General features: G+C 47.2%; 2 protein-coding genes across 4 annotated transcripts in view; both read right to left on the reverse strand.

Annotated features, from left to right (window-relative positions):
* METTL3 (methyltransferase 3, N6-adenosine-methyltransferase complex catalytic subunit) overlaps positions 1–2,431 on the reverse strand; it is a 10,925-nt gene extending 8,494 nt beyond the window's left edge. Inside the window, exon 1 of one of the 2 annotated variants that reach the window (XM_007104805.2) lies at positions 2,115–2,431. In XM_007104805.2, the coding sequence (XP_007104867.1) occupies positions 2,115–2,214 (100 nt within the window). In that variant the 5' untranslated portion in view covers positions 2,215–2,431. The remainder of the gene's footprint in view (positions 1–2,114) is intronic. The other variant, XM_028495602.2, reaches the window with a different exon arrangement.
* A 6,829-nt stretch (positions 2,432–9,260) lies between these two features.
* On the reverse strand, positions 9,261–24,597 carry SALL2 (spalt like transcription factor 2). Of its 2 annotated transcripts, none has more exons than XM_007104807.4 (2): positions 14,290–14,580; positions 9,261–13,901 (listed from the first exon to the last, which is right to left on the reverse strand). In XM_007104807.4, exons 1-2 carry the CDS (start codon positions 14,354–14,356, stop codon positions 10,963–10,965), a joined length of 3,006 nt encoding a protein of 1,001 aa, XP_007104869.2. In that variant the 5' UTR covers positions 14,357–14,580; the 3' UTR covers positions 9,261–10,962. The 2 variants fall into 2 exon arrangements, with proteins under 2 accessions (XP_007104869.2, XP_054944331.1); XM_055088356.1 differs by lacking the exon at positions 14,290–14,580 and adding an exon at positions 24,525–24,597 and having other exon boundaries at positions 10,384–13,901.
* Between the last annotated feature and the right edge of the window lie 387 nt (positions 24,598–24,984).

Raw genomic sequence — 24,984 nt, forward strand, 5'->3', positions numbered from 1 at the left:
AAAAAAAAAAAAAAAAAAAAAGGAAGGAAATTCTGACACTTGCTACAACATGGATGAACCTTGAGGACATGCTAAGGGAAATCAGCCAGTCACAAAAACACAAATACCTTATGATTCCATTTACATGAGGTATCTAGAGTAGTCAAACTCACAGAAACAAAATAGAACGGTGGTTGCCAGGGCCCAGGAGGAGGAGAGAATTGGGAATTATTGTTTAATGTGTAGAGTTTCAGTTTTGCAAGACAAAAAACTTCTGGAGATTGGCTGCACAATAGTGTGAATATATATACATCACACTATCAACTATACATTTTAAAATGGTTCAGATGGTAAATTTTATGTTATGTGTATTTCGCCACAATTTTTTTTAAAAGTTGTACTTTAAAAATGCCCAGCTGGGCTTCCCTGGTGGCGCAGTGGTTGCGCGTCCGCCTGCCGATGCAGGGGAACCGGGTTCGCGCCCCGGTCTGGGAGGATCCCACGTGCCGCGGAGCGGCTGGGCCTGTCAGCCATGGCCGCTGAGCCTGCGCGTCCGGAGCCTGTGCTCCGCAACGGGAGAGGCCGCAACAGAGGGAAGCCCGCGTACCGCAAAAAAAAAAAAAAAAAAATGCCCAGCTAACAAAGGTCTCCCAATGATTCTTGGTTCATAGTATTCTGCATTAATGACACGAATACATTTTAGTTTACTCAATATCCTTGTCTTTTAACATTAACCTCAGAAGTAAACAAATAAGTATCAGATTTCAGTAATGCTATAAAAATCTAGATGTGGTAAGAAAATTTTTATTTTCTGTGAGAAAAGAACTGAATGAAGAAAAAATACTTTGAATATTTGGCTTGGAAAGTTTGGTTAATACCGAAGTGTGGTTAATACCATGGAGAAGTGAAGTGGAATTTCTATTAATTAATCCCTGATAATATGACTTGCACTTCTTCCCCTACTTACCCTGCCCTCTTACCTTCCCTTTAACTATCTAAGTCCTACATAGCCATAGAGACCAAATTCCAAGTGCCAACTCTTCCCTGACGCCTTCACTGACTAAACTGACTCTTGTTACTTCTACCTTCACTGTACTCATTGTGGAATCGATTCATTTGGCATTTTACATGTCATATTGTATTTCTGACTTTTCCTTTATCCCCAACTAAATTTTAAACTCCTTGAGGGCAGGGACACTGTCTTACTTATTTCTGTCTAACTAGACTCATGTACGCTGTAGACACTCGATAGATGTTCATTCATTATGGTATAAGAGTCCTGCCAGGGCATCTTCTAGTTCCAAGGGCCAGACTACAAGTGCATGGACCTAATATATATTTCAACACGAGATTTAGAGACGGACTCGAGTATACTGATACACAGTGGAACAAGCTACCACAAGAGTGGTACCGATTCATTATCCTTGTAGATCTTTGATTTGCCTTAGATAATTCAGGGCTTGTGCTGGGGATGTGGTATGAGTAGCACTTAATCTTTTGAGGTTCCTTCAAGTTTTAAAACTGTGACACAGGGGACAACGGGAGAGGAGAAAAAGTTTAAAAACAAATGTTTTCAGATTCCTGCTCAGTGTGTAAACGGCTAAGACAATGCCAGTTCCTCTACTCGTTTAGCAACACCCGAGGGCTAACACTGCGAGGGCCACTGAGCTGGGCACTGTGGATATAAAGGTTCCATACTTGCTCTCACAGCGCCCAGAGTCTCGAAAGACATGACCACTAAAAAGCAATTGCTATAACCGAGAGAAGAACAAAGCGCCACGGGAGTAACCAAAAAAAGGGACTTGATGCTTCGAGGGATCGGGGGCTGAAAGGCCTAGCAAGTGAGACGCTCTCATAAACTCAAGAGAAGTCAACCTGACGCGGGGAGGCGGAGGCTTCCGGCCGGAGAAAGCAGAACCGGCGGAACCAGGGCCCAGGCTGCGAAGGAGCCGCGACTACTTGCAGGAGGGTGAAGCGTCTGTGCTGCTGAGGTGGGGGGAGAAGAGTACCAATGTATGAAGCCTTAAAGAAACGGCCGTTTGGGGAAAGGCACCGACTCGGGAGCTGTGTTTTTCTCCAGGGTTCCCTCCAGCCCTCCCCGGCTAAGGCTCGGCCCCAACAGTCCCGCGCCTCACCCAAGTGTCCCGAATCCTGCTTCCGCCTCCGCTGCAGCCTCTCCCGCAGAGAATCCAGCTGCTTTTTGTGGGCCTGGATAGAGCTCCACGTGTCCGACATTTTGGTCTCGCAGCCCAGACACGTCTCGAACCAAGGGCGGCTGCCTTCCGCCTCTCAGTCCCAGTTCCAAGAATTATCCAACTCTCACGCCGACACCCGAAGGCTAACCGGAAAGAGATCCCCGGAGACGCACCGGACGGAAAGTCATTTCCGGTTTTGCTCTCCCTTTGAAGCTGAAACGAGAGCCACCTTAAGTGTTGGCAGAATGGCGGATATGTTTTTTATGGGAGTTCTTTCACGCTTCCGGGTGAGGTGAGGCTGTGGTTGCCATGTTGGTTCCTGGCAGAGCTGCCATGTTGCTTATAGCCGCGCATGCGGCCATGTTGAATATTAGGAAATGAGTTCGAGTTGAGTCGTGCTAAGACAGCGCACGTGGGGCAGCGTGTGTAGTTTAGATTTTGGAAGTGAAGGATCACTAATTCCTTTTGACAGTTTGGTACTAACATACCTTTGCCACTGAAGGTGTAGCTTCATGTTTCCGTGCACTTGTTTACAAAAATATAGCCATTACGCATGCATATTTGAGGGAGGAGAACTGATGGAGCAGAAATACTATAATGAGTCTACAAATACATAGTCTATCTCTTCTTACTTATACCAAATCTACAAGTATCATGTGTAATACATTAAAATAGAGTCGTCAGGGAATTCCTTGGTGGACCAGTGGTTAGGACTCTGCGCTTTCATTGCCAACGGAACCGGTTCAGTCTGCGGTCGGGAGAAATAAGATCCCACAGGCTGCTCGGAATGCATGCATGCATGCATGCATAAATACATACATACTCAGAAGGAGGCACTAGGGGGCTCCTGAGGTTCTGGTTGAGCTGTGTTTCTTATTCTGAGAGCTGGTTGTATGAATACGTTGTTTGTGAAAATTAACTGAGCCAAACATTTTGGTATGTGCACTTCTCTGTGTAGTAAACTTAAAAACTTCGTTTTTTAAATGAGGTCCTCTGAATGGAAGCATTTGAGAACCACTGATTTATCAAGCCTACGGAACGCCAAACACTGCCAGAAAGAACAGCTTAAGAAGGCATGGCCCCTGCGTTCAGAGCTTCTGGTATGGTAAAGGAGCTAAGACCCCGTTTACTGATATTGAACCATCTTTACAGACTAAGGCAGCACCGAGCATAGGCTTAAGAAACAAACGTGATTGCGAAGAAGGGAGGACTCCAAACCCAGATGACCCTTTGGCAGGGAGGTGACATCAAAGTTCAGTCTTGGAGTGACAGCTAGTAATTCAGTAGGTGAAGCTATAGGAAAGAATTCCAGGCTAAGAACATGATAAAAGCAAAGGTCTAGACTAGATGTAGAAAAGCATGATGCATGCTGTGCTGACCCAGATTAATTTTGCTAGAACACAGAGAATTATTTTTGGGAATTTGGGAGAATATTTGTTTCCATATTTGAGGCCAAATTGCAAAAGGTACATGTTACCTGAGTAATGAGCTTGCAATTTATTCAGCATACAACAGGGAACATTTTAAGGTTTGTGAATAGGGAATATTTTAGGGAATCTGGTGTTCTGGATTGAATTGAGATGGGGAGAAAAGTTTAGAGATAGGGAAAATAATTAGTAGCCTATTGTAACTGATGATAAGACCTTTAAGTCAGAAGCTATCTATGTATAATAATGGAAAGGAAGGGGTGAATATGAAGGGAGACAGAAGAAAGATGTATGTGTTTTGGAATGTGGCAGTTTCATTAATTTATTCAGAAAATATTTATTGAGTGACTACTATGTGCTAGGTACTGTGGAGATTTAATAGTGATCAAAATATCCATTTCCATATCATTTTCTGAATTTAAATTTACCTAGTAGATAATTTACATTGTCTTTTTTAAAAAATTTATTTATTTTATTTTTATTTTATTTTTGGCTGCATTGGGTCTTTTGTTGCTGTGCACAGTCTTTCTCTAGTTGCAGCGAGCAGGGGCTACTCTTCGTTGCAGTGCGCAGGTTTCTCATTGCGGTGGCTTATCTTGTTGCAGAGCACAGGCTCTAGGCGCGTGGGCTTCAGTGGTTGTGGCACATGGGCTCAGTAGTTGTGGCTCGCAGGCTTAATTGCTTTTTAGCATGTGGGATCTTCCCGTACCAGGGCTCGAACCCGTGTCCTCTGCATTGGCAGGCGGATTCTTAACCACTGCGCCACCAGGGAGGCCGCCCTACGTTGTCTTTTGAGATGTGTACCTTTATATGTGAGCATTGAGATAGAGGACACAGAAATGAATATGGGCTCATATGAGCATATCTGGACATTTAATTCTCAGAATTATACTTAATTAGAAGCAAAAAATGCCATCTTGCTCAGCTGAAATACTCTTGGCAAAGTTGGCTGATGTGAGAGCATAAAAGACTACTTCCAAGGGCCTGCTCTACCTAAGGTTTTTGGGGTTTTTTTGGCAGCAACCTGCGGCACACAGAACTTACCTGACCAGGGATTGAACCCACATCCCTTGCAGTGGAAGGCAGAGTCTTAACCACCGGACCGCCAAGGAAGACCCTACTTAACAGGTTTTGCTTCGTTTAATAACCTGGGTCTAACAACTACTCTCAAGAGAGTTGACAAGGGATGCTTTGCACTTTCCTTTGGGATATATTCTGTGTGGCCCTATGTTTAGACACATGTATTATTACTGAAGTAAGATAATCCCATTATTGCTCTATTAGAGAACTGTTAGAGTTAACTGTTCACAAATCTGAATCCCTCATTTGCTGTAAGATCACTGTTTCTTTCAAGGTCCTTAACACATAGAAATGAAATATATGGAAATTATATAGCAGTAAAATTAAATAGTCTTGGGAGAGAAAGACAGTACTGGATATAGCTTTGTAGAAGATGAAGGGGGTTGATTCATCTTAAAGACAGATTTCCACAGGTCAACCCTTAAATTCATAAGCATTTTCGTCTAGGAAAGGAAGGATTTTTCTAGTGGAAGAGATTCAGTCTCTGGTAGAATTCGGGGTACCTAAGACCTGGATTGCCTCCTCTCACCTACAGAGGAAGCCAAAGAAGGAGTACAGGTACTCCTGAAAGTCAGCCAAATTAAGGCCAGCTCCCAGAAGTCTTTGCTTTCATATTCACTTTGTATAAATTATTACAGTAGTAAATTAGGCAAATTTTAGGAGCACAGGAGGGCCACTTAGCATGATCTGCTTATAGAGGGATTTTTTTCTAGACTCCTCAGGACCAGTTTTCAGCTCATAAGAAAGCCAGTGCTTTCTTGTGTGCCCACTCTTAGCCAGTCTGTATACAACAACCCTGAGCAGTACAGGAAGGAGGAAGGAATCTCACCCAGACCTATTCTAGTCAAAAGCGTGTAAGCCTAGGGGCTTCCCTGGTGGTGCAGTGGTTGAGAGTCCGCCTGCCGATGCAGGGGACACGGGTTCGTGCCCCGGTCCGGGAAGATCCCACATGCCACGGAGCGGCTAGGCCCGTGAGCCATGGCCGCTGAGCCTGCATGTCTGGAGCCTGTGCTCCGCAACAGGAGAGGCCACAACAGTGAGAGGCCCGCGTACCGCAAAAAAAGAAAAAAAAGTGTAAGCCTATTTGTGAGTAGAGGAGTGCTGCATGCACTACATTTCTTAACTTTTCCTGCTGTGGTAGACTTTCCAGAGTTAGCCACAATAATGGCTCCCATCCCACATGCCCTTATGCAGTGTGTCTTTGCCACTCTTCCCAATAAGAGGTAAAGCTTGTTTCCCCTCCTCTTGAATCTGAACTGGTCTTCTGACTAGCTTTGGCCAAGAGAAAGTGGCAGAAGTGATATTTTTTGAGTTTCAGAGTCTAGGCCTTAAGAGGCCTTGAAGCTTCTGCTTTTGTCATCTTGGAGGCCTAGGCCTTCATGGAAGTCCAGTTATCCTAATAGCTAGACCATTTGAAGAGAGAGTGAGAGAGAGGGAAAGGGAGAAGGAGAGGGAGAAAAAAAGAGTGAGAAAGAGACAGAGAGAGAGAGAAATCCTAGAGACTGAAAAATGTCAAAAAGAGGCCCTGGAGAAGGAAAAACTCTAAGGAAAGAGACTCCAGCATTCCAGCCATTCAACTGAGGGGCCAGAGGTGAGTGAGGCCATCTTGGATCCTCCAGCCCAAATTGAAGCTGCTGAGTGAGCTCAGCCCTCACCACATGGGACATAGACAATTCATCCTAGCTGAGGCCTGTTGGGACAACCCATGGACTCACAAGCAAATACATAATTATTGTTTAAGACACTAAGTTTTGGATGGTTTGTTACACAGCAATGGGTTACTGAAACATTCACAGTATTGACCAAATACTGCACTTCATAACTGGTTCTTTGGTCAAAATTTCTTTTTTTCTTCACTTTTGTCCTTACTCATTTTTTAAAATTATATGATCAAAAGCAAAGTGTCCAATGGGGTTAGTAAATCTGTTGTTAAATTAAACATTAGAAAAGACAAGGAAATGTAAAGGGAAGTCACAGTTGGGTCTAATGGAGAAATGCTCATGTGAGTTAAGTTTGTTTTGGGGATCAGGAGACGGGATGTTCCTTGATTTACTGAGAAGTTCCAGGGATGGTATCCAGAGTCCCAAGAGCAGAAATTTGTGAGAGATGAAAACATGCCAATAGAAGTGAAACCTTTTTTGGGGGTGACACAGGTTGAAATCTGGGAGAAGCAGATGCTGAGAGAGTCAGGAGTCCAAAAGTTTTATTGGGAAGTAACACTTGTAAAAAGAAAAAGGAAAGAAAATGGGATTGGGCAGGGAGAGCTGTCCAAAGCTGTCAGTGATGCAGACATGACAGCCTCTGCCAGACCACTGGGGAGTTCCATAGCAAGTATCATTCATTAGTCCCATGTTCCCTGGGAATGGCTAAGCCCTGTACCACCCACCACCTTGCTTAGCCTTTGGCCAGGGGTTTGGAGAACAGTAGGACTGCTGGAGGCTCTCAGCTAACCAGGTTTCTTGCAGCTAGGTAGCCAGTTCTTTCTTAAAGGGACATCTCTGAAGTAGCACACCTCTGTATCTGCCAAAGGGGACTTGACATACCTTATGTAGGTTTTTATATGGTAACTGCTTGGTCCTTAGGTTGTCATATGGATTCGGTTAATATATTTCAGCATGGTTATTATGAAAACTGAATGTAAGAGAACTGTACGTCCCCGTCCCCTTCTCTCTCTTTGTAACATGAGTTAGTTATTTCCCTTTCTGGAATCCCACAGGCCACTGTGTCTATCACAGTATTTACTACCATGATATAAAAATATCTTTTCATTTTTCTTCTTCCTTGACTGAGCTCCCTTAGGGGCAGAAGTTTGTTTACCTTTGTATCTACCCAACACTTGGTCTCTGAAACAAAATAAATCCGCAAAAATTAACTGAATGAATGAGTGAGGAAGCTGTCTCTTGCTTCTTATACTAGTGATCTTTTTATCCATCTAGTTTGAACTGAATCCACTATGTATATTTCAGGTAAAGTGTTTCGCAAGCTGCATTTCTTGACATATTCATTTCAGCAGGTTAGAGTTAATTCACCTTCCAAAAGGATGAGAAGTGCTTGAGAGTAAGAAATGGTGGGGTTGAGGGTGGGGATTGGAGGGGACTGCAAGAAGGAAGAAATTGAAGGCTCTAAGAGAGGAATAAACTAAAGGTGAAGAGAGAAAAGTAAAAGTTGTAGGTCAATGAAAGAATAAAAAGCAGGAGAGGAAAAAGAATGAAAACGAAACAGAAGGGAAAATAAAGTAGAGCTATGAAGGAGCGGGGTGGGGGTCCAGCTCAGTGCTGACCTGCCCAAGGAAGCACGCATTTAGTAGAAGCCTCACTGACAGCTGTTACCATAATGGGAACTGGCATCTAAAGAGAGGGCAAGTCTAGTTTAATTAGTTAAATGGCATTATCTATGTCCAATGGGGGTAGGGGAGGTAAAGGGAATAGAAGGATTGGTGACCTACCTCCTTCCATAGGCTGAAAAGAAAAACAGATTTACAAAGCTTTGGTAAGGAATTAAAGAGACAGGAGCTGTTTCTTCTCCAGCCGACTTCACAAGATTGCCATGTCCTATTCACTAGTACCTTTAAAGCGGGACGGGTTTAAAGTTGCCTCCAGGAGGCAACTAGAATCAAACCTCTGTTCTTTACCTTGAATCGAGCCAGTAGGTTTACTCACCTTTTCCCTTCAGTCTTCCAGCCAGCCTCACTTCAGGAGTCTTTAGTATGTAATAGGAGGCAAGCACCATTCCTGATCACTGGTGGTTAGCGCTGAGACTGGGATTCTGCCCACCTGGGTTCTTAATCCAGTTCTGCCACTGATTGGCTGAATGTCTTTAGGCAAATCATTGTACCAGTCCCATCCCTTGAGCATGTGGTTTCAGTGATATAATCTTACGAACGAAAAAAAAAAAATTCCGGAAAATGTTCTTTAGGAAAGCAAGGTCTTAAGAGTCAAATCTGAACCTTACCATGTTGTGGAGAGACAAAACAAAACAAAACAAAACAAACAAAACAAAACAAACAAACAAAATATATATATATATATGCTTCATTTCATTCTCCCACCCCCAATGTATTTCCTCTGCTAAGAATTCTCCATTATATTATCTTGTTGGTAGAAATTACTAGGGTTGAATTTTTTTTTTTCTGTTTATAACATCAGACCTCAAGTATCATAAAGATGAATTCATCTTGGTTCTGCAGATTAACTGATGTCAGCTAGGCTGGCCTACAGGTCAGGATAGATAGATGAAGAAACAGCTTTCAAACTCCAAACAAAACAAAACAGAAAAAGTAAAATAAAATACAAAAGCCTGGTGGTGGAAGGTTCTAGGCAAAGAGAAAACCTGGACAATGGCTGTAAACAGTGAGCAAATCCCCTACCTTCTGAGAACACAAACACCATTTCTACAAGGAAATTACATTCACTGGAGGTTGTTTTAGGACAAGGCTGAGCAAATTAAATATTTCAACACCATATGTTCAGCTTTGGCAGGAGATGTAGGTGGGAAGGGAATCTCCATGTTAGGGAATGCTCATATCACACCCCAGCTGGCTATTTAGTCATGAAATAAGGAGAAACACACAAATATTTGGTTAAAACACCTTTAATGAAAAGGGAAAGACACTAACATCTCCGTTGTCTGCTCTTCACATTTTACTATGTTAGGAAACTGGAGCCTACACCTTTGGAGGAGGAGCCATCACTCAAGTCAGTCAATAGCAGAACCCTCACTCCCTCCTCCTCAGAACTCCTGTTCCAAATGATCCTATGTTAAGAGTAAATACTACATCTCATTACAAAACGGAGAGGCAGGGAGGACAGCACCTAGGGCTCATCTCCCAAAGTCTGGGACTCTAAGAACCAGACGGTGGCAAAGACATAAGCCCCGGTCCATGGACAGGCAAAATGGGAAGGAAGTGGACCTTGAAAGAGGAAGATGAGGAAAATACAAGGGGCCAGGGAGTCGAGGAGGGAGTTATCTAAAACTAGAAGCACACTAGTGCTAGGAAATCCCCCACGATCCATGGTGCATTGCTGCACACTAAAGTCACCATTAGTTCAAAAGAACATGCATGAGACCCGTCGACCCATCCAATTAAGAGTTTGAGGTCCCCTCCCTTACATCACACCCCTTTCTTAATCACATAGGTTCTCAGCAAGCCCTATGCTTTAGCAACACTCCAAAACTCTCCATTATTCCTTCAGCTAACCCTCATCAACAATGCTTGTTAAAGATATGAACTGCACATTTCCTTCCCCCAAATATCCATCCCATGGGAGACCTCTCAGCAAGAAATCCACTTGTTTCCTAACTCAGAGGCAAGGATGAAAGATATGAGAAGCTCAAAATATCTTGGCATGTTAACCAGCCAACACCTTTGCCTTAACATGACGAAGGCACATTAGTGCCTTACTACTGGGAAGAGTGTCCTATGCCCTTGGTTTCTCCCTACACCCTGGGGCTGAGCCACCAGATACTGATATTGTTGCATCTTCATTGTCGGCCCCTTCTGGAGCAGGGGGAAGGAGAAGAAATGTACAGTTTGCTACCTCTCTTCTATGATGGGCTTTCTCAGGCACTGTCTTGGATGCCAGAGGCCAAAAGAGGAGGAGGGGGGAATCTCTTCTCCTTGGCTTCTCTGGATCCCATTGCTGGAGGCAACTTCTCAGCCACAGTTCCTGGGCCAAACAGCACTGGTGGTGCGGGGCCCGAAGGGGTAGTGGAGATGGAGATGGAGCTGGAACTCTGGGGCTTGGTGGGCAGGTCACTTGACAGGAAAGCTGTGTCCTGGTTTCAGCAAGACACGGGGCCCACCCTCACCAGCTGGGCAGGAATGCCCTGGGACAAGAAGTCCTACAGGTTGACCTGGTCACCAGAGAGGAGTGGCCCTAGGCCCTCCAGGGACAGCTGCTGGCCCCTTCGGGCTGGGCTATAATTCCAAATATGGGTGCTCAGATGCACCTGCCAAAGGGAAAGGGAGAGGAGAGGGTAGAAGGGTCATTTCCCAGGGAAGGTGGAGAGGGTTCTTCTTCGGAATGTGAAAGCTGTAGAGAATCTATTTTCCTCAGGTACAATGAATGAAGAGGAAAGAAAAGTTTCTCAGGGGTCCATCCCCCTGTAAGCACAAAGATTTCAAAGCTCAGGGATTACAGAAAAACCACTAGGGACACATCATATAAGAACTCAGAGAAACAGACAAATAAGGGCTCATAGATCTTGGAGGTCCTTCTACAGAGCTCTCAGTTTCTGCCCCCCTCCCCGGGTCAAGGGGCAGCAGGTTCAGAAAAACAGGCTCATGGGATCGTGGGGTCATCTTTTCGGGAAAAGGGGGAGAGCCCTGGGGAAGTGATGGAGGATGAGCAGCCAGGGACCAAGGAAAGAGCAGCAATATTCTGAGGGCCGTGGGGGACAAAGGGCTGTACCTGGTGGTGAGCCAGCAGCATATGCTTCTTGAGGGTAGCCCGTTCGAGAAAGCCCTGCCTGCAGAAAACACAAGTGAAGAGCGGCCCCTCCTTGGGGTGGGTCTTCTCATGCTCCTCCAGAGCTGCCTGGGTGGGAAAGGTCTGGCCACACACCTCACAGGCCTTTCTGCTGCTGCTCTCTCCGGGATCCTTTCTCATCACTTCCTGCAGGCTCAGCTCCTCGACCGAGGTGGGGCTGCTGCCTTCACCTTCTAGGGCCAAGGCTGACACTGGGCTGGCGCTCCTCTCCGGTTTGCCCCCCTCTTCTGTGCCTCCTGCAACATCACTGCCGCCCTGCTCCACTGGCTGCGTTCGATCCAGGCTGTCAGGCGGCGGCGGCGGCAGAGAAGGCTGTTGAATCGTTTTCTCATTACTGTCCATCTCCTTCCCAGCTGTGGCCACTGCCACCACAGTTCCCACTTCCTCCTCTGCCCCGGAGGCCTCTTCTGAATCACCACGCACTGATATCGCCTTCTCACCTCCACTCTCGGAGCCTCTCCCTGCCAGGGAATCTTCATCAGTCACGTCTTCCTCTTCTTCTTCGTCCTCTTCTTCCTCTTCAGACAACTCCTCTTCTGGGGATGGCTGCTGGGATGGCTGCTGGGGGAAGCTCCCCACCCCGGAGACTGCAGACTGCTCAGGGCCATTCTCCTGGGCAGTTCCCCCACCTTCAGGGAGCGTGGTACCACCGTTGGGGATCTGGCCCCCCAAGTGCATCCGAACATGCTGCTGCAGAGTAACAGCATTGGTGAACTTCTTCTGGCAAATGGGGCAGGAGTTCTGGGCCCGGGCAGCTGGACTAGCCTTGTGGCCCACGAAATGGGCACGCAGATTGCCCCGGGTAGAGAAAGCTCTGCCACACACTTTGCATTTAAAGGGCCGCTCACCTCCATGTTGGCCGTAATGCAGGCGCAGCGCTCGAGGACAGCTCAGCACCCGGAGACAAATGACACACTGGTTAGGTCCTGATGAGGCTGAGGATGAAGTTGCAGGGGCAGAGGTTGTGGAGGCTCCCGAAGCAGTAGAGGCCACTGCCACAGCTCCTTGACGGTCAATCTTCTCTACCAGTTGCTGCAGCTTGGAGGTCTCAGAGGGTGAAGCCCCCAAGGGCTCTAGCACATAAGGAAAGGGGAAGCTACCAGTGGACTTAAAGTGGTTGGTAAGCAGGGCCCAGCTGGGTAGCGAAGTCACCAGCTTACTTAGCTGCATGCGGGTTGCTGTGCCACTTTCTGCCACGCCGGCGATGGCTGAGCCCTCGCTCCCGGGTGGGGTGTTTTCATCAGCTTTACTCTTTGGCTCTACCGCTTTCATGAGCACGAACTTATTGAAAGCAGGGAGCGCAGGAGCCGTGGCTGTGCCTGCCCCGGTGGAGAGCAGCGTCAGGCTCTCCGTGGCACTGAGTGCCGTGGTGGAGGCCACCAGAGGCTTGCGTTCCACACCGCCACCTGGCATGGCCGCCTCCTCCTCGGCCTTCTCTGGCGGCACGGACATACCATAGGGCAGGCCGCTGCTGGTGATGACGTAGTCCAGATGCTCTGGTACCGGGTGAGGGTTCATCTGCACGTGCGGGTACTTCTCCCGATGCCGGTGGAAATGCACTTTGAGGTTGCCACGCGTGGTAAAGCGGTTGCCACAGACATTACACTTATAGGGCCTCTCACCTGTGTGGGAACGCAGGTGGATCTGCAGGGCACTGTCACTGCCAAATACTTTGGCACAGAAGCGGCATTTGTGCCGTCCACCAGGCTTCTCCAAGGGACCCATCAATTCCCCATAGCCCAGCTCACCACCTCCATTCTTTGGCTTCAGGAGCCCTGGGGAGGCAGTAGCCTCGAGGCCCCGGGCTGCCCCAAGACACTGTGCTGCCAGAAGTCCCGTGGTGCCTGGGAATGCCAAATGAGGCGAGGCAATCAGTTGATCTGTGCTGCCTGACAGGGCCGGGGAGGGAGCAGGGGTGGGTTTGTGGCTTCGCCCGACCCCTCCGGCAGCAAAAGGGTGCTGTGACCCCAGTGGATGATAAAGGTGGAAGAAAGCCTGCTTGGGTGTTTCCGCCCCTGAGGAAGAGGAGGTGGAGGAAGGCGCCAGTGTCTTGCCAGTTTGGACAGGCTTGATGGGGCTGAAGAGGGGGAGCAAGGGCTTGGTGGAGGAGACGGCGCCTGTCCCAGGTAACTCGGAGGGGCTGGAAGGGGTGCCCACCGTCTGGCCTAAGGAGCCAAGCAGCAGCACCTGCCGGCAGATTTGCTCAGTCATCTGCATCTGATGGATCTGCCGCTGCTGCAGTACCCGGAGCTCTTCCAAGATCAGAGGGATGTTCAAGTGGCCGCTGCCTACACCTGGGGGCGGAGGAGGAGGTGGAGGGGGTGGTGGTGCAGGAGTGGATTCTGGAGGTAATGGAGTTGCTCCTAGCTTAGGGCTGGCCAAGATCAGGCCCCCACCTCCCCCAGCTGCTGTACCTGTGGCAGCTACGAGAAAGTGCCCCGAAGACTCCTCTCCCCTCCGCTCTGGGCCCCAGGTGGGATCTGTGGGTACGGAGGACCCGGAATCCGAGGGGTTGCTCTGCTCGGCCTCCATGACCTGGGGACTGCTGTGGCCCTCAGGCCGGGGTTCAGAAGAGGTCGAAGAGTTGTTGGGGTTCTCCTGGCTCCCAATTATCACCATTACAGGGGGGTCAGGAGAACATGCATTCTGGTGGGCGAGGAATTCAGCTGGGTCAGTGAATTGTGCGCAGCACTTGGCACAGACTTGGGGGTGGTCCTCCTCGCTAACATCACCTGGGGAGAAGACAAGGAAAGAGCGTGGGTGGTATGGTTCGGATGGGTACGCAGAGGCTGTAATTAACAACAAGCCCAGTAACCGCTAGTGGGGGTGGGGAGATGAGCTCACCATCCGGCCGTGCAGGAGGCTACAGCTCAGTGCTGTCCCGCCTGGACAGGAGACTCGCCAGCACTGGGGGCCCGGAGGGAGGGGGAGCGGGCATGCACAAGTTACTCCCCCCCCTCCACCCCCCCGCCTCCAGGCCACTGGCGGGCGCAAGGACTGGGTGTGAGGACCGGGTCCTGTGCAGAGAATCGTGCCTAATATCTCGTCCACCGAAAGTCCTCTCCCCGCCCCCCGCGTCCCCTCCACCCCCACCCCTGTCCGGGCCGGGCCCTACCGCACCTCCAAGCTCCGCCGGCTCCCCGCAGGGCCCCCCGAGACGAGAGCTCCTCCCGGCTTCGTGCGCCATGGTTGTGTGGGAGGTGGAGGGCCAGGTGGAGTGGGAGACAATGGGTATCCGGATTGGGGGAGGCGGCAGTGGCCGCCGGGGCTGCGGCAGCTTCTGCACCCAGCGGCCCAGACTGCGGAGATGGAGATCGGCGGCGGGGGCAGGGAGCGGCGGAGGAGGGGGAGGGGAGCGAGGAGTCGCGGAGGAGGGGAGGAGCTGGAAAGAGAAAGCTGGGAGAGGGGAGATGGGGGAGGAGCTGCTGGGGAGGGAGGCGGGAGCTGGAGGAGCTGCTGGGGAGGGAGGGGGAACGAGCCCAGAGCCCGGGAGGGTTTCCGGAGGCTCAGTGACAGGTGCTGTGGGGCATGGCGGGGGTCCACCTTTCCTTACCCTCTGCCAGCTCCCCCCATCTCCGGATGTCCTTGCCCAGACCTGCCCCCCTCTCCCCCCCCTCGCCCCCAACCCCCCAGCAAGCTCAAGGGGGCACAGTAGGAAACACAGCCTTGCTCAACAGAGCAAAGCGACAGGCTTCTCTTATTTTCCTTTGGATAAAGGATCCGCTGAGCCTGGAAAACATGGGCTCCAGAGAGGGTGGTCTGAGGGCCAGAGCGGGAGGGCGATCCCAGAACACCTACCCCTTACCTACACATACATATCTGGTACCCCCAAGATACCCCAAGTTTTGTCCTGTTTTCCTGACCTCCATTCCCACCCTACCCCCACCCCATCCACAAAAGAAGTTTCTCAGGGTGGGAGGCCGCGAGGTAGAATTTCCAAGGAAGTCGTTTCAGGACTCCTCTCTGGTGCGTAACACTAAGCCCCTTTACTCCCGGCCCCTCCTCCCCCAGAATAATAGCTGAATGCGAGTTACTCCACAGATCACCCAGCCCACACCTAATTTATAGAGTTCATGCTTATTTAAGGGGGCCATCTCCTATTTAGTACCCTCTTCTCTACCCTTCTTCTTCTTCCGTTGTCTTTCTCTGACAACACAGCCTCTACCACTACTGAGCACAGTTGGGTTTGGGGAGGTGCTAGCCTGCAGAGGCCTACAGAGGCCCACCTAGCTCTAACCTGGGGGGAGGGGAGCTTCTCCTGAAACAATGGGGAAAATGCAGTAGGAGGGAGTTACCAAGCAGCCTCTCAGTGTCTAAAGCCCCTTTAGCCCCAACCTGGCTTCAATGCCTAGGAATGACTTCACACCTGCTCACCAGCACAGAGGTGGCCTCCTATTCAGAGAGAGGATAAGTAGGGATAAGATGCCTCCTGGACCAGGTACTCTGCGTTCCCTTTCTACCTTGAAATGAGTCTTAATGGGTTTCCCACTTCCTTAAAAGAGCTTATCTTACAGGAAATGACCACAAGTCCTTAGTTTTGTGGTTTGCCAAGGCATCAGTAAGTCCACATTGTTCTAATCCCAGTTCCAGTTTTGTCTGGCTGATAAATTGAGGCGTGGTGGTCAGTCACTCCATGCTGTGCCACCATTTCCTTTTTTGTAAAGTGGTAATGTTGTAGCTGTGCTATCTTCATCAGAGAAATATTGTGGGGATAAAATGTATATATGGGACTTTGAATTTTGGGAGGAGTCCCAAATATTATGAATTAGAGAATTTATATTGTCAGTGGCAAAACAATCAAAATAAAATACATATATATTAAAATTAGATGTTTTCATGTTGCCTATTAATTTCTTATTATTTATTTATCTATCTATCTATCTATCTATTTATTTATGGGCAAGCCGCACGGCTTGCACAGGACCTTAGTTCCCCAAACCCAGGCCCTCGGCAGTGTAAGCCTGGAGTCCTAACCACTGGACCGCCAGGGAATTAGCAATCTTATTAATTTCTGAGGCTGATATCATTGGCATATATCAAGGGTAGGAAGTCTTTTGGGGGGGGAGCTGAAACAATGTAATATTAGTAACTTCCACTTTCATTGAAAACATTGTACTGAATTATGTTTTGAAACTTCAGATAATCACAAGGGCCTTAACACTGTGGACAATGGCTCTGAAACAGATGAGCTACATGCTTCCAGGCCTGACCCTGAGAATGAGGGAGAGGGGGGTTCTATTTCAGTATGGCAAGTCACAGGTTAATGCAATGTTGTTTATTTTTATAGATAAGAAGATGGAAGCTTGGAGAGGTTAAGTGACTCTTCCAAGTTCACACAGTAATTCAGTGAAGCAAGCATTCAGAATTTTGACTCCTGTCCAGTGCTTTCCCAAGCACATCAACATTGTGTGGCTTCCCTAAGCTAGAGAAAGGGCCCTGTGTGGCTTCTACCTGCCATTTGCTCTCTGGCCTCGGTAACAGAGAGGGAATCAGATGGACGCTTTCTACTGAGCATTTGTTAATTAGCATTGAACATTTGATATCAAGTTGCTGTTTTGTCAAGTCTTCCGACAAGAAAAGAAATCCTTTTCTTTTCATCTTCTCCTGGGAAACACTGTCCCCTTTCTTGCTCTTTAATGAAACTTGCTTTCTGATGCGTAATTTGATCTGGGCTCTTCTTTAAGGTAAATTCAGTCCCTGGTGAAAGGTGACGGATCAACAACCACCTGTAAGAGGAAGCCTCTATTTCTCAGCACTTTGCACTCACTGCCTATCCTGAAAAGGGGGGCAGGACCCCCCCTCGCCCCCAACCCCCCAGCAAGCTCAAGGGGGCACAGTAGGAAACACAGCCTTGCTCAACAGAGCAAAGCGACAGGCTTCTCTTATTTTCCTTTGGATAAAGGATCCGCTGAGCCTGGAAAACATGGGCTCCAGAGAGGGTGGTCTGAGGGCCAGAGCGGGAGGGCGATCCCAGAACACCTACCCCTTACCTACACATACATATCTGGTACCCCCAAGATACCCCAAGTTTTGTCCTGTTTTCCTGACCTCCATTCCCACCCTACCCCCACCCCATCCACAAAAGAAGTTTCTCAGGGTGGGAGGCCGCGAGGTAGAATTTCCAAGGAAGTCGTTTCAGGACTCCTCTCTGGTGCGTAACACTAAGCCCCTTTACTCCCGGCCCCTCCTCCCCCAGAATAATAGCTGAATGCGAGTTACTCCACAGATCACCCAGCCCACACCTAATTTATAGAGTTCATGCTTATTTAAGGGGGCCATCTCCTATTTAGTACCCTCTTCTCTACCCTTCTTCTTCTTCCGTTGTCTTTCTCTGACAACACAGCCTCTACCACTACTGAGCACAGTTGGGTTTGGGGAGGTGCTAGCCTGCAGAGGCCTACAGAGGCCCACCTAGCTCTAACCTGGGGGGAGGGGAGCTTCTCCTGAAACAATGGGGAAAATGCAGTAGGAGGGAGTTACCAAGCAGCCTCTCAGTGTCTAAAGCCCCTTTAGCCCCAACCTGGCTTCAATGCCTAGGAATGACTTCACACCTGCTCACCAGCACAGAGGTGGCCTCCTATTCAGAGAGAGGATAAGTAGGGATAAGATGCCTCCTGGACCAGGTACTCTGCGTTCCCTTTCTACCTTGAAATGAGTCTTAATGGGTTTCCCACTTCCTTAAAAGAGCTTATCTTACAGGAAATGACCACAAGTCCTTAGTTTTGTGGTTTGCCAAGGCATCAGTAAGTCCACATTGTTCTAATCCCAGTTCCAGTTTTGTCTGGCTGATAAATTGAGGCGTGGTGGTCAGTCACTCCATGCTGTGCCACCATTTCCTTTTTTGTAAAGTGGTAATGTTGTAGCTGTGCTATCTTCATCAGAGAAATATTGTGGGGATAAAATGTATATATGGGACTTTGAATTTTGGGAGGAGTCCCAAATATTATGAATTAGAGAATTTATATTGTCAGTGGCAAAACAATCAAAATAAAATACATATATATTAAAATTAGATGTTTTCATGTTGCCTATTAATTTCTTATTATTTATTTATCTATCTATCTATCTATCTATTTATTTATGGGCAAGCCGCACGGCTTGCACAGGACCTTAGTTCCCCAAACCCAGGCCCTCGGCAGTGTAAGCCTGGAGTCCTAACCACTGGACCGCCAGGGAATTAGCAATCTTATTAATTTCTGAGGCTGATATCATTGGCATATATCAAGGGTAGGAAGTCTTTTGGTGGGGGAGCTGAAACAATGTAATATTAGTAACTTCCACTTTCATTGAAAACATTGTACTGAATTATGTTTTGAAACTTCAGATAATCACAAGGGCCTTAACACTGTGGACAATGGCTCTGAAACAGATGAGCTACATGCTTCCAGGCCTGACCCTGAGAATGAGGGAGAGGGGGGTTCTATTTCAGTATGGCAAGTCACAGGTTAATGCAATGTTGTTTATTTTTATAGATAAGAAGATGGAAGCTTGGAGAGGTTAAGTGACTCTTCCAAGTTCACACAGTAATTCAGTGAAGCAAGCATTCAGAATTTTGACTCCTGTCCAGTGCTTTCCCAAGCACATCAACATTGTGTGGCTTCCCTAAGCTAGAGAAAGGGCCCTGTGTGGCTTCTACCTGCCATTTGCTCTCTGGCCTCGGTAACAGAGAGGGAATCAGATGGACGCTTTCTACTGAGCATTTGTTAATTAGCATTGAACATTTGATATCAAGTTGCTGTTTTGTCAAGTCTTCCGACAAGAAAAGAAATCCTTTTCTTTTCATCTTCTCCTGGGAAACACTGTCCCCTTTCTTGCTCTTTAATGAAACTTGCTTTCTGATGCGTAATTTGATCTGGGCTCTTCTTTAAGGTAAATTCAGTCCCTGGTGAAAGGTGACGGATCAACAACCACCTGTAAGAGGAAGCCTCTATTTCTCAGCACTTTGCACTCACTGCCTATCCTGAAAAGGGGGGCAGGATTCTTAGGCAGACACGAATGAAGTCATAAACACAGGAATAAACTAAGCTGGTAATGGTGTCCCTAGATAGCAGATAAGGCGAGGTAAGCTATCCTGGGTCACATGCAAAGTCTGGGGTGGACATAGGACTGAGACAGGGACACGCTTGTTTAAATTTATAAAGAGCTGAAACGACAAGGAAAAAGGAAACCAAGTGACTCTCTAAACCTGGCAACTCATTAAACTTGGGAGAGGATGGCTGGGAGAACAGAGAAAAATTGGTGGGTAGCAGGGTCGTAGAGCTGAACACGGGTTCTCAAACTTTGCTGCCCATGAGAATTACTGGGAGAGCTTTTAAAAATCCCAGTGGCCAGGCCGTACCCTAGACCAATTAATTCAGATTCCCTGAGGGTGGGATCTAGGCATCAGTGTTTGTAAAGCTCCTCAAGTGATTCTGATGTACAACCAAAGATGAGACCCACAGTACATATCAGAGGAGTGCCCTCCCCATCAAACCTTCCACCCTGCTCCTCACAAATCGTACCTGTGCTCAACTCGGCCAAAATTAGGATGTAGGCAAAATGAGTTGCTCAATGCAAAATCTTCCCGTCCGGTTTCCTCTCTACGCTGACCACAGCCACACTTTGGCTCTCTTGTATCCTGCTTCCAGGAACAGGATTGGACATGCTATACACCCGACTATGAATTTAAGTGACTGTATTGCCCTTCCCAGGGTATGTGCATCTTGAGCCATACTTCCAATTGTAAAATGAAAGGCTTTGTTCTACACAGAGTTCAAGCATCATCCAGCCGTTAAAGAAACAAGCACACTATGTAAGCCCCTGCCTAAACTTAATGTTGGACCAACACAGAATGGTAGTGTCCACAATTATGAGTTGATTTTGTAACTGCTGCTATAGATAACTTCTAAGGGAGAATGTCTCATCTTCCCTTCCTCACTCCTCTCTCCTAAATACATACACATACTCCTTTGCTACCCACACCTAGTAAATGCACCCTTGGCCTGTGCAACACAGTGGACAAACAGGCACAAAGATGTATACATCTGGTGCTAAGTGAGAAAAATATATTTGTTTCCAGAATAGGAATATCTTAGATCAAACACAAAAAAAGGTGTTTTTTTTAAAGGACGTTTTTCTGATATCAAAGGACTCGGCACTTCGTATGAATGGCACTTGGAATTCGTACCATTTTGGAGCTGGAAGGGACTTTAGAGATATGACCTCTCATTAAGCACAGTGATTGAGAGCACGAGCTCTGAATCAGACTTGAGTTAACGTCCCAGCACTTTCTAATCTTTGTGACCTTGGGAAAGTTTCTTAATTTCTCTAAGGCTCGCATTTCTTTTAAAAATGGGGGTATAGCCACAAAAAGGAATGAAATTCTTATACATGCTACAACATGGGTGAGCCTTGAAAACATTAGGCTAAGTGAAATAAGCCAGACGCAAAAGGACAAATATTGTATGAGTCCATTATATGAGGTCCCTAGAATTGGTAAATTCATACAGACAGAAAGTAGAATGGTGATTTCCAGGGGCTGGGAGTGTTGGGTGAAGGGAATGAGGAGTTATTGTTTAATGGGTATAGAGTTTCAGTTTTGCAAGATGAAAGAGTTCTGGAGATGGATGGTGGGGATGGCTGCACAACATTGTGAATATACTTAATGCCACTGAATTGTATGCTTAAAAATGATAAATTTTATTATATATATTTTACCGTAAATTTAAAAAAATTTAATGGAGGTGATAATAGCAGAGTTGGGAGGAATAAACAAGAGGAAATATATAAAGGGCCTAGCATAGTACCTGACAAATAGTAAGTGCTCTGCAAATATTAGCAATGAGTATTATTATTTAAAGTCTAAAAGCTGAAGTCCTGGCAGAAGAATGGGCCTGCCCAAGGTCACAAAGCTTCAAGGTACAAGCTGGATTGAAAACCAGGTTTTCTGCTTCCTTATCCAGTGCTCTGTTGCACCCTCCCTGAGTTACTTTCTATCTACTCAGAAATGTTTTCTTTTTCACCCAGGAGTCCCTAGGGCTGAAAGGCTCAGGGATCAATACCCTGAGAGGCGATGCTCTCTACCTCCAGTTTTAAAGAGAACAGAACCCTCAAAACTCTGTTTTTGCCTTCTTTCCCCTTTTGCTGCTCTTGTTGTCTGCCAGCTGCCATTTCTCCCCCTAGGTCTGTTTGGCTGTTGTCCTGGTTTCTCCTTCTCACTAAATATCTGGGTTTCTGATCGTTTCCTTTATTTCCCAGATGTACTAGTTTACATTTTCCCTATTCACATCCCTTATGTTCTCGAATCCAGATTTCTAGACTCTGTAGGGGAGACAGAAATTTTTTTTCTCTCCAGAGTTTTTAAGTAAATAGACTATTTCCCTCCCATCACTTATGTGCAATAACTATTCTGGTAGGTTTTGGTGTTCTGGCCAGGGAAGCTGAGCAGAAACAGGGCGGGAAAACAGGTTTTTCGGACTGTGCCTTGGTGATATCTTAGGTCACTGCAGAGATGAGGCTTTTAAAATGTGCAACAAAGGCTCAGCATTTGCTTGTCACATATGGTAAACATTGCTTAAAAGAAGGCAAAGACTCCTGAAAACCTTAGTGGCACCCTAGCTTCCTAAATAAATGTCTGCTGATGGTCATAATGATGCCCATAGTTCCACAGGTATACCTGTAAAAGGACACGTGTAAGAGCCCCCGAACAAGAGCCCTCCCTACCTAATTTTGGGGCATGCAGAACAAGAAACAGTCTCTGGGGCAGAAGGAAAACTCAGGAGCCTGAAGATCACATAAATGAATAGAAACCCTATCTATATATCTTATAAAAGCAGGAAGGAATTTAGATTTGATCAAATATTAGCCACCTCATCTTACAAATGAGACCCAGTGACACACCAGGTCATACAAGTAGCCCAAGGATCTTTCAGTCTCTCAGGAGAATTCTGAAGGCAGATCTTTCTTCAGGTTACTACGGCTTTCTTGCTCCTTAACATTTATGTTTTCAACTTTTATGGCTCAAAGGCAAAATTTCATCTGAAATTTGTTGCTGCCAGTTGAGTTCAAGCCTGCACTGTTTCTATGGGGACGGCTTTTCAGCAGCATCCCCGTGGCCCCAAGGGTTCACAGCCACAAGTGGGAGCTATAGTTCAAGGGGCCGGAGAATCCCTCAGGGCAGTTGTGGAAGATTTCTTGTGACTCCCTCCCAGATTCTTCCTCAGCAGCGGTATAGGGAATGGGTGAACTGAGGATGTGGGAAGAAGAGAGGAGAGTGGGGGAGAGGAGAGGATGCCTCTGGGTTGGAGGGGATTCAGCATTGTTCCACAATCTAACCAGCAGGGGAGCAGAGGACTGTAAGGCAACTCTGAGGCTCTGGGGGAAGTCTCCTGTAGAGCAGGAGGAGGAAACATCCGGCCTGCAGCAGCATTAAGGGGGGGCCAATGTGTCCCAGGAGGGAAGGATGCCACCAGCATGCCACCTCTTAGTATTGGCACAGTGGGATCCCAGTAAAGCACTGACTTGAGGGGGATGTGTTCTACCCAAAACACAATAATATGTCTGTTAAGGTTGTTCCGTAGCATGTTGTGAACTGATTTGATCTCAAGTCCTTTTTTACAACAGGTGGAAAGGTAAATTTAATCCATGTTTTAGTTTTAGCTACTACAAATACATTATCCTAGAGCTTTTCATGGCACACATCTCATAAAGAAATGCTGAAGTTCGCCAAGAGGCTCCCGAGCTTTGGTCATATTTCAGCACTTACAGGAAGTGCACTGTACTCACATATAATAATAATAATAATAATAATAGACTTCCCTGGAAGTCCAGTGGTTAAGACTTTGCCTTCCAATGCAGGGGGCACAGATTCGATCCCTAGTCGGGGAGCTAAGATCCCACATGCCTCACGGCCAAAAAACCAAAACACAGAACAGAAGCAATATTGTAACAAATTCAATAAAGACTTTAAAAATGGTCCACATCAAAAAAATCTTTAAAAAAAATAATACATATGAAGTACTTACTTATGCTAGGGACTGTGCCACATGTATTAAGCACTTATTTATGCTAGTTATTTTTCCAAGTGTATTAACATGTATTAACTCAGTAACCTAATGAGGTAGCTAGTATATTCATCCCTATTTTACAGATGAGGAAACTGAGGTATAGGAAGGCACAGTAAACCAACAAGGTCGCACAGCTAACCAAGTGGTAGAGCCAGGATTTGAATCCTGAAAGTCTGCCTTCAGAACACTTGTGCTTAATCCTACACTGCATTGTTGGGTGAATCAACCGTTTGCTAAATAAATAGTTTATCCCTGAGCCAGGCCTTTCAGACTTTCACAGTGTGAACATATGTAGCCATACCAGATTGTCCCAAACTTGCTCGATCCTAAGCATTACCTGGACATTTGCAAAGATACAGATTCCCAGACTCTAGCCCAGATCTACCCACAATCAAGCAAGCTTGGAAAACCCTAGTTTAGGTGGAGTGAGCACCACTAGCCCTAAATGTCATGAAATCTATAGGTTTCTGTCCTGACTATGCCTCTGTTTCTGAGACTTTGGGCAATGTCACTTCTCAATACCCTAGTTGCTCTGTTGGCTGCCCCTTACTTACTGGAATGTTATACGAATACATGAAATTATCCCCCCTCATAAAGAAAATCTGTTACTTAAACAAATGATCATATCCCCATAAAATGATATGCATGTATCAACAAGTATGTTAACTCATACACTTTTTTTTAGCTTGGCTTTCCTTGAAACACAAACCTAAGCCCCTCATCCAGAACTTTCCTCTAGCCTCTATCCCAGGTGACACAGATACACACCCCAAACCAGGCTGCATCTGACCGACATTAGCTCTCTCCCTCTGGGAGCTCTGATCTGTTCTCTGCTCAGCCCAACAATGAGAAACTTTTTTCTCTTCTCCCTCAGGGGACCCTTCACGTTTATCCAATTCATTCTCTTGCAACCCAACTCTCCAGAAAGAAAAGGGGGGAAAATCCCACCCCTAAGAGACGATCTTCAGGTCTGAGGAGGTTACTTAGCAACGGCACAAAGACCAGTGAGCAAAGGGGGGACCTGGGGAGAAAACTCTTGGGTGGGGAGACAGAGCCAGTTTGAAAACTCCATTTCATCCAGAGAAAAACAACACAGAAAACACAAACATAATCAACCCTGAGAAAAGCCAAGCGGGGCTTCTCCCCAGCACAGGTCATCTCCTTACACGCTGCATCTCAACTCTTTCAACCCCCCAGCGACCAAGTTCTCCCCCTGGTTTTGCCCATGGCCCGGGTGCCCTCCCCTTGCCCTGGCCTGACCCACACAGGCTTGGGCTCAAGGCCCCCCCCCAACCCCTCCCCGGCACCCACCGTTCTCAGACGCGCTGGGACCTTCGCAGTCCGAGATTAACTGTTGGGGTTTCCGCTGCTTTCGCCGAGACATTCCCGGGTGGAGAGAGGTGGGACAGGGAGGGGCAACTCTCACTTAGTCTTAACCGGGGTGACCTGGTCTGGTCTCCCCCTTGGGTCTGAAGTCAACTGATGCCTCTCCGCCAGTGCCAATCACTGTGAAGCAGAGATGTTCTCCCTTCCAAGGGACAGACAGACAGACAGACAGACGCGCGCGCTCTGATTCTCTGTCCCTGACTCTCTCTCTCTTTCTCTCTCAATCTCTGCAAGTCTTTAAAGGGGAGACGCCCCCTTTTTTTTCTTCAGCTTCTTCCCTACGCTTCTGCAGCTCCCATTGTAAAAGCAAAAATCCTAATCTTTCCGCACACTCTTTTCTTTTGTACTGCAGAGGAAAGGATTTAACCCTCTCCTCCCTGCCCGG

This window comes from Physeter macrocephalus, chromosome 11 (genome assembly GCF_002837175.3).
Source record: "Physeter macrocephalus isolate SW-GA chromosome 11, ASM283717v5, whole genome shotgun sequence".
In the NCBI taxonomy this organism is placed as follows: domain Eukaryota; kingdom Metazoa; phylum Chordata; class Mammalia; order Artiodactyla; family Physeteridae; genus Physeter; species Physeter macrocephalus.

Coding starts and splice junctions, on each gene's coding strand:
- SALL2 (XM_055088356.1), bottom strand. CDS start 24,597: ATGTCTCGGCGAAAGCAGCGGAAACCCCAACAGTTAATCTCGGACTGC. Junction 13,902..24,524: donor TCCCAGCGCGTCTGAGAACG/GTGGGTGCCGGG, acceptor TCTTCTCCCCAG/GTGATGTTAGCGAGGAGGAC.